The 10,063-nt window shown below is 34.7% G+C and overlaps 1 protein-coding gene across 1 annotated transcript; it reads right to left on the bottom strand.

The window, feature by feature from the left end:
• Positions 1 to 632: 632 nt before the first annotated feature.
• On the bottom strand, positions 633 to 10,042 carry LOC117295214 (histone acetyltransferase KAT5-like). The gene is made up of 11 exons (XM_033777767.1): positions 9,923 to 10,042; positions 9,770 to 9,830; positions 7,859 to 7,927; positions 6,890 to 7,047; positions 6,168 to 6,386; positions 5,188 to 5,466; positions 4,436 to 4,525; positions 4,051 to 4,191; positions 3,385 to 3,478; positions 2,768 to 2,930; positions 633 to 2,150 (listed from the first exon to the last, which is right to left on the bottom strand). Exons 1-11 carry the CDS (start codon positions 9,953 to 9,955, stop codon positions 1,934 to 1,936), a joined length of 1,524 nt encoding a protein of 507 aa, XP_033633658.1. The 5' UTR covers positions 9,956 to 10,042; the 3' UTR covers positions 633 to 1,933.
• Positions 10,043 to 10,063: the final 21 nt, after the last annotated feature.

Genomic DNA, 10,063 nt, shown 5'->3' with positions numbered 1-10,063 from the left:
AGAAGAAGAATGTTTGTAAACTTTTGTTTCTTACAAAAAACAGAAAAGTGAGGGATTCTGATTTGAGACAATCAACTGCTGAAGTAAATTAATATACATATCAACTGTCTGTATAATTTGTATTGTCTGATTTTTACTTATCAGTATCTACTTGCAAAAATCGAGGTTTTATTTATCAGTGAGTAAATCAAGGTTTTATTTATCAGTGAGTAAATCCAGATTTTATTTATCAGTGAGTAAATCCAGGTTTTATTTATCAGTGAGTAAATCAAGGTTTTATTTATCAGTGAGTAAATATAGAGGATGAGAGATGTGTTTTGATGAATTCAATTGAATTTTGCCAATTATTTTGTAAATCTGAAATCCTTTGCTCCTTGTACAAATATGAATTGTATGCTGGAATTGATGTACATGTAAGTGTTTCATTATTTAATCAGAATATCGAAATAGGAGTAGATCTCATAATTCAAACGTAGTCCCACATACCTTGCAGGGAATACTGTATGTTAAAACGCCTTGAGCGGCACTGAGTGACCAATATGCACCCTATATAAGAAGCCACTATTATTATTATTATTATTATTATTATTAAAGGTACTACAACGCCCAGGTATGTAAATTTTCATTTTTTCTTTCATTTTTCCTGTTGTGAAATGAAAACAAATCTGCATATTGCATTCCTGCAAGAAACAAACAGTTTATAAATCCCAAATTAATTAAACAAAATTGAAGTAAAATATTGTTTACCACACTTGTTTATTATGACTCTTCAATGTGTATTCCTGTGTAGCATTAGCATGTACATATCAGATCAAATGTACAGTATTTATTAACATTTATACAAAATTAAAAACATGACAATAGTATTCCTAATGCTTTACTTGTCTTGGTGTTATCATTGCCTTTGCGTGGTCAAACCCAGTAATATTTATTATATAATGGTGCAATCTTGTCCTAAAATCCATGTTTACATTAATCCAACCAGCGTCGATTCCAACCACAAATCTCACCTGAGCCCCAACCCCACCTAATAGAAATATAAACTCATAATATTATGAGTAGGATAAGAAAAACATGACTTTCACCATGGCCAAAATTCATAGAGCTGCTTAAGCAAAAAAATATTACATCCTATTCATATACTCTGTTAAACAAAAAACAGAAGGTCCAGATTTGATCGCAGAAATGTTTCTGATCAGGAATTTACACTTTCTGGAGAATTCAAGTTTCTAAATGAGAAAGACAGATTTAAGTGTTTTTATGTCTGTCTATCTGTAAGTTAATGTGTGATCATTGCATACAAATGTTGATGACAAATACAGGGATGATCTCTTAAACACTCTCAAGAATTTTGTTGATATGAAACCTAACAGTTTTCAAGTCTATAAACCTTAAGTAGTACTGAAGCAAGAGTATTCATATAGTCAAACCAAGCTCAAGCAAACTGCTTATAGAGTAGTACTTGCATTTCCAAAATTAATAAAAACATGCTTTGTATCCGAAAACATCACAATCCTTGCCTTTTATGAACAAATATTTGCTCATGTAGTGTTTTTACCCTAACACCAACAATGTGTATTAAGCACTGTATACTCAGTACTTTGTGAAAAAAATCCACATGCAAATCACAACGGTGAGATTCAAACCCATGACCGTTGCATTCTGAGTGATCTGCATCCCGACCACCCGAATGATTTGTCTATGGATTTTTCAACAGAACTCTGGAAAGTATTGTGTATACATTGCTTCATACACATCGGTGAATGGATAAAAAAAAATTATATTCTTTATCCCAATCAGGATGTCCCCGATGCAAATATAACATCTAAAGTCTGCCCTTCGGATGAAAACCCTTCTGCTGAGATATTGTACTCATATTTACCAACGAAGAGAAAACAAAACAGTCCAACCTTGTATTCCATTCCTCTACGCATCACCATTTGCCTCGTTTTGACCAGTCCTTGGGGTTCCAATGTAAGCATTTAGGATCAATCCTTATCTTGCGTTTAGTCATAGCTTTCTCCTGTCCATCTATAACCTCTGGAGATAGAGTCACAATGTATTGTCCTTTGTAGTAGTTGATGAGGTTCAGATGCTGTAATGTGGAGATCACATCCTCTTTACGAATACTCGTCGTTTCACAAATCTCACTGGAAGAGAGAAGTTAATCCATTAGATAGTACTTTAGCGACAACAATAAGTAAATAATGTTAAAAAAATACATCACCATTATTGGCTTTAGTGAACATTATCTAATAATTTATTGTTTACAGTGCACTAATCTAGCACACTGTACACTTGTAAAAACAGTACCAGTTAACAGTAAAATTCATGCTAAGAAATGTGAAAAAAGGTAACAATTTAAACTTAAACTAAACAAAAACTTCATCTAACAAAGACTTCATTTACCACCATACACTAAGAGGACAGAAACAATAAAAAGTGACATCAATGTGGAAGCATAAAAAGGATGTGGATGTAAACTGTACAGATTCAGAGAGCATTAGTAACACAACTGGCTGCTTCGAAGAGTGCCCTCCAAGGAAGAACAAAAATGACTGAAATAAAAGAAGCACAGTAGGCTAAACTCGGTAGGGGAGGGGGGGGGGGGGGGTTGCGTCTTGTATGTATTCAATAAGTGTTGCATAATAAAGTATACCTCTCCCCCTAGACTTTCAAGTCTAACACTTCTCAAACCTGCATGGAACTAACTTTAAGGATTTTACGATCAACAATATAAAACCATAACTCATTGATCTATACTCACTTGATAGTTATTTGTGGCCGTTCACTTTCTGCCGATTTGTGTAATTTAAGAATGGTTTCCAGAATGGTTTGTGACCAGTAACTGCGATATGAAAGAAGTCCCAAGTCAGATAGAGGTTTTTCAGGAGAACCGGTTTTCCCTTCAAACTGTGACAGCACATAACCTGCACAAAATAAAATCAACAATTAAACTTTAACATTAGCTGCATTATATTATGTCCATTACCAAGTTTAGTTCTGGCTTTACATCAGGTTTTTCTATAACCATACAACCCACAGTCAAATTCAAATAGAATTGATAGAGATAGATTAAAATAAAAAATAAAAAGACCTCAAATCAATGCACAACATCACTCTCTTCCAGCTAAAACTTAACACACATTTGTACATGCTAGCGTTCCCAACACGTTGAAAATACTTTAGCTTTTCTTCTAATGGACCGACGACTTTGAAAGGTTAACAGGAAAGCGCTCCTTACAAATGCTTTATTATTATAATGATGATTCAATTTGCATGCAGAATTAGTTTGCATAACAATGTTTTTAAGCAAATTGCATCATTCTTTTATTGTCAAATAATCCACAAAGAACCCATAAACATAATTGATCTTGTACTTACTGAATTCAATAAGTAGTTTGCCAAAGCCTTTCCGCTGATACGGGGGCAACGTTAGAATACAAGCCACATTGTAGTCTTCAGTAGACTCTTTCTCCTAGGTAAAATAACAAATCATAATTCAAATGATTAATAAAAACTAATGACAACTTGACTCATACTTCACTGCTACATGCAGTAGAAAAAACTTTCTGAACAAACTTGGCAAGAATAATTTCCAAAGCTCTTGGTGACCTTATAAAATTATACATGAGTTTTGACCACTCTCAAACCCATACTTCCCCTTTCACAAATTCTAAAGAATACTGCTTTTAACATTTTTATGAGAGATTGCCTGACATCACAAGACCAAGGACAGCCACTTCAAGGTGAGGGCTACACTTAAAGGCAGTGGACACTATTGATTACGAGACCTCAAGTTTAGAATTTGAGGTCCCGAAATCAAGCATCTGAAAGCACACAACTTCACGTGACAAGGGTGTTTTGTTCTTTCATAGTTATCTCGCAACTCCGACGACCAATCAAGCTCAAATGTTCACAGGTTTGTTATTTTATGCATAGGTTGAGATACAGCAAGTGAGAAAACTGGTCTTTGACAATTACCAATAGTGTCCACTTGCTTTAAACCTACTCCTGTTTTAAAATCATGAACTATGAACAAGTTCTTACCTTGGAGAAGTAGCCAACAATATGGAAGCCTCTGTTATCATATTCTGTCATGACGTAGAATAAGAATGGATCTGTGTCATAGTACAAGGTCTTGTGATCAAGAAACAGCTTGGCTAACAGACACAGCTTCTGGGAGTACGACTGCATTGAATACAAACAAACAGAATTTGTGTAACTACCACAATTTTCCTTATTTTTAATGCGGATATAATAAAGAAATCTAATATAAACCTGATCTAATATTCAAAAATATACAAATATATCTGCAACTTATTAATAAATGATTGAAAATTATTCTATGCCTTTAGTTCAAACTAAACTAAGTAACAAATGCAGGTATCTTTCCACCCTTCTACTTCCTTTGGGAATAATCGGACAAACATACCTTATTTTTACGACCATCAATCTCAAAAAATGAAATATTACTTTTGCGATAGATTTCATTGCCAGGTGGATGCCTCAAGTTGCACTTTTCCTGAAAAGAAAACAAAATAAACGATAAACAGGATTAAATATTGAATTGATATCAAAGTTATGACTGTACTCATCAGTGCATTATAGCTTGTGATTAAAAAACCTGGAATATCTTGAGCAAAAACATGGAGCAAAAACTTGAAGGACAAATCAAACACTTTCGATCTCTCTCTGTGCTCTATGGTTATTTATAGGTTGATATCGTCACTTGCTGCCAAAGACGCCCTTGCATGGCTGAATTTGAACACACTGTAGCCGCGTCCTTCGCAATTACGCTTCTTAGAGCAAGTTCGAGTGTGCACAATGGTTAACTAAAGGTTGACCATTTTTACTCGAACCCAGGCTGGTCGACCATTGGTTGACTAATGTGGTCGACCATTGGTTGACTAATGTGGTCGACCATTTGGAACCAGCCTCGAGCCCATGGTTTCTTCACTGGTCCCAACAGCATGTTCCATTCTAACATGTGTGAAGCGCAGAGGGGAACCAGTGACACTTTAGCGAAAAGGTGGAAGGTTGACTAGACTACCAAACGAGTCGTTCGGGTGTGTACGTCACTGCACATGTGTATAGCTAGTCTGTGGTCGACCACTGGTGGACTAAATGTGTGCACTCGAACTTGCTCATAGTTTTAGCTTTGATCATCCTATTTATATTTCATACCTTGTGTCTCTCCAGGCATTTCCTACTCTTGACGTACTTGAGGCAGAATTCACAGAGGAAGATGACAGGACATATCGTTAGCTCCACCGGGTAAGGTGCGAAATACCAAGGTCTGATCCGATGACGACCGAGTTCAATCATGCTGATATTCTTCATTCTAGTAATGATATCATCATGTGTTTTATCTGTAGCCATACTGCCTGTCTGTCTGGGCTGATGTGCTGCTACAGGTTCTTGTTGAGGTTGTGATGTTTGTGACGAGCAGAAGTCTGGTGTAGACTGAGGAAAGAACGATAAAATACTTGTAACAATAATCGGTTCTTATAGGGTGTTTATTAAACCCCCAAGGGGCATATCAAAGCCCTCAGTATTTGCATTTTTCCTACAAGGTATGTGGAGCTACGTTTTGTAGCATGACACCTATTCCTTTAGAGGCATGAAGAATTTCAAACAAAGTATAGTTATTTGTCCATGGCGATTAATCTCCACTCAGTATTGGTTAGGATTATTCCCCATCTTGGAAAAATGGTTTTGCTTTATTTCAATCAAATTTCTTTTGCGAGAATTTTTATAATTAAAAAAAAAAAGAAGATGATTAGAGTACACTATTTGAAACATCAAGACTCTACTAATCTACTTTATCTTAATTATAACCCTGGTTCTTATCAGAACCTACACTTTCACAGTAGAAGTTCTATTCATATGGTTTGTACATAATCTTGAGATGTATAAGCACAAACTAATATTCAAGAACAAAGAAAACTTATATTGTTCACAAACATTCAATAACTGAAGTGTTTTATAACACATTGTATTTGGCAAAATTGATAAGCTCATGCAAATTGTCTAACATCATGAATATTGAAAGCAAAATGTTTGTTCGGCTAATAAATATATCTGAAAAACATGATGATAGATAACCAACATGAAAACAGAGTGATAATGGTGCTACAAAGGGTGATTTTTTTCGTCAACAATACCTGGGTGTAACTTGGTAAGAGACTCTGCCCTTGAGACAACGGTGTTGGAGAAATAGAGAGGGGTGTGGTCACCGGTGAAGGAGCATTATCAACCATTGGAATCCCTGTAATATTGTTCATTGAAGGTGGTGGGGGACCAGTGTCGTTCATTGGTAGCTTGCGTTTCCGTCCAATGTTGGACTTTGGTCGATGTATGTTGAAGTTCGGGGTGCCGTTTGACTGTAGAAAAAAGAAATTTGCATTATTCAAATGTACAAAACAATTTTCCAATATTAAAGAACTTGATTATGACAATTTTTCGAGATTGTCAAACAGAGAACACCACGGAATCGTATGAGTAATCAACGAATTGCAAGCAACTATCAATAATACTACATGTAGGTCTGCCATAAAGCTTAGGAAAAACAGGTATAAAACAACAAACAATATCACTAAAAAGTATACGAATGAACAAACAAAACAAAAACCTCAAAAACCACCAAGAAAAATTAAAAGTGGATTTTCGTATAACTTTTATATTAATTTATTACAAATGAAACATTGAAAGCCTATGGGCTGGAATTGTGTTCAATGTACAAGAAAATACATCACATATATTTAAAAATTGGGAAAAAATAGCGAAACTTGAAACTGATTATAAATTTCTCTGACAGACTAAGCTCTACAGTATTTAAAAGTCAGTTGGCTTAAAGTTGCCAAAGTCCTGCAGCCCTAAATCTTACCATTTCTCGATCAGGAGATGATGCTCTTGAATTAGATGAACAGTTGCCTTTACTGACTGCACTGTCTTTGACTGGTGTCTTTGCATCTTTCTTAGGCAGTTGCATCTTATCAATGTCCAAGCGATCTCTCTCAACCCATTCATCAAGACGCTTGTTATCTGAGTCATACAAATATTATTATTATTATTATTAAGTACATGTAGGATTTGAAACTTTGCACAGTGGAAACATGATATATTAAGTTGGGGTGGTTCTGAAAAAAAAACAAGGTTGGTTTCATCTCAATGTTTCGATCAGTATGCTCTTATCATCTTCTGGAGAAAATTGCTGTTGTTTATTCGGCCAAAATATGACACAATAATAATATTTATTCGGGCAATCACATTTACAGGCACAATCATATAGACATACATAACATGAGACCGAGAGTAAGCTAACATGAGAGGGAACTAATATATAATTATAGAATAGGCTAGGTAACACAATGTCTCCTTTATAAATGAGCAGACTGAAATTAAAAAATGGATTTAAAAAGCAGGAGTCAGGGGCCGGTGATGGGACAGAAGGAAATGGGCTAAGGTGTAGAGAGCAAAAATGTATGTAAAAATTCAAGTAAAAATATAATTAAGCAGCAATTGAATACAGGGTAAAAAATAAAGGCAACATTAATCCTAAAAGGCAGGAAAGAACATGAAAAAATGTTTTCAAATAGTTCAATCTAAGATTGATAAAAGTGAACTTTGACTCGAGAACCTATTCATCCAATGAAAGGTATTGAAGGCAAGATGTTTTAATCAAAAGGGGTTAGAATGGGTTCAGAATTTTGTTTATTTATTTGTATTGATAAAACGCTAATTGACTGATAATTTACAAAGAGTTTGTGAATCTGTTCAGTTCGAAATGTCCCCATTTCTTAATCCAAACAAAAATTTCCTTAACTTCCTGAGAGTTTGAAAAGATGAAACTTACAATCGATGAAATGGACATAGAAAATCGTCCGATTCTCCACTTCCTTGCGGCTTAGAATCTCGGCCAATGCTGTAGAAAAAACAACGATAGAAAGACATCTTTACTGAAGTAGTCATGGAGTCAATTCTTAACTTGTCATGCTTGTCAACTACATCTACCATTCAGGATGTTATTCAATACTTCTCAAAGAATTCAAGTATTAGTATTGTTATTTACTCGACAAAAACACTCAAAGTACAAACAATATACAAAATAAGAAATGTCATACATCAAGGACAGTCAAGATAAGATTAAGTGTATCAAAAGTAACAATCAAATTGAATAGATGTTTAGAAATACAAAAGATAAGAATAAAAGGGGAATGAGATTGAGAAAGAGATAGGGGTGGGTGAGGAATGTATAGATTTTAGAAGGGAAGCAGATTGGGGAAGAGGGAAGTGGGAGGGAGTTCAACAAGCAGCGTTAAAGACAACCCAATCTAAGAATAAGATGGCAAGGACGAACAAAAGTGAAAACACTGAGACTCAAAAGCATGTTCATACAATATTAGAATAGGTTGATAACATGAAATTAATTTTCTAGACAAAAAATATGACAGTTTTAAATATAACTAATATGAGAAGTTATAAAGGAGTCTAAAAATACAAAGCTATAAATGGAGGGTATAATTTATATGAACTTATAACTAAATAAGTAATATTTAGCTGCTCAATGAGATTTTTAATGTAAGAAAATATACAAAGATTAAGTTATTATTACATCAGATTTAAGGCATATATATAAGTTTGATAATATTATTATTATTGTTATATTATGATTATTATTAATGAAAAAAAATGAAAATACAAAAGTAGTGAAAAACAAATCAATGAGAAACACAGTAAATGAAAATCAAGCATTCAGCAATGAAATATACAACAAGAGAAATGCATTGTTATAACAAAGACAAGAAACGAACGAACGAACGAACGAATGTGTAAAAACGGACACATGGACTCTTCGTTGGAAGAAAAAGACATAATCATTGTTCAATTTCAATCATACTGAAAATTGTCAGCGATATCAAAATAATATAAACACACTGACAGATATTTACCATGTTAATAATTTTAAGATGTGCTGTTAGTTACTTAGACTGTTGGGAAGTCATGGAATAAAAATCGAGGAAGTCACAAGCAGGTAGGCACAGCACACAACACATCCTAGCTTTTTAAGTCCGAAATTTCCATCATGTTCATGTTAATTAATGTGTAATTGCTCTGACTGTTTACACAATCACATGACTAAAGCCTGTTTCAAACTTTCTGAGAATGCAAAGCGAATTTTGGTTTGGTGATTAAATAATTGGTACGCGCTCCCTTTCCAATTGTGAAGCAGGAAAATTTGCTTTGCTGGAAGTATGAACCAGGCTTGGATAACTTTCCGTATGGCGCCACCACTTTTCCCCTCATTTTTACAAAAAGGGATATCTCTTTGAGGTAAATTAGATACTATATTATTTCATATCGAATGAAAAAGTGGTGGCGCCATACGGAAACTTTCCCCCTGGCTTTATCCTATAGATAGCATTACCACCAACTTCAGTCCTGCAATCCCCGCCCTCCCCCCCCCCAATTTTTTTTGAAATGATAGGCCAAACATTTTTGCTCTCCAAGTCTAAGTCTTATTTCTATATTTCTAGTTTCTGGGCAGGTACTTAGTCATGACATGCCTAAGTGTGTGTTAACAATAGAATGGCAACTGTCAGTTTTAACCCTTTAAAACTGTATTATCATGTCATTCTTGATCTTTTCATGTAAACAAATTAAGCATGTGCTGTGTTGATCAACAATGTGAATTATCAGATCACACAAGCAATGGAGGGCGCTGTTTACAATCTTTACAAATGAGTAAATTTTCATCTTTACTTACGCCATTCATCTGCATTTGCCATTTTCACTGGCATCCGACATCCTTCGACCACCAAATCCTCCTTTGGGGAAAAAGAAATTCTTTGTTAGTTAAGAAATCATATTAAATAAGAAGGAAACTTGAAAAAAGTTTGTTTTTAGAAGGTTTTCTTACCGGATCCACGGGAGTTTCAGCGCCGTCCCCCATTTTGCAAATTGGCACTTATTCGTTTGTTCGAGATATACTGCAAACATTCCTCCAATAACTAAACTGGTTACCACTCTACTGCCGTAATTTTGCAAGCAACCTGTCCGA

This window comes from Asterias rubens, chromosome 1 (genome assembly GCF_902459465.1).
Source record: "Asterias rubens chromosome 1, eAstRub1.3, whole genome shotgun sequence".
Taxonomy (NCBI): domain Eukaryota; kingdom Metazoa; phylum Echinodermata; class Asteroidea; order Forcipulatida; family Asteriidae; genus Asterias; species Asterias rubens.
Note: the sequence above shows the minus strand (reverse complement) of the source record. Positions and strands in the feature narration are given on the sequence as shown.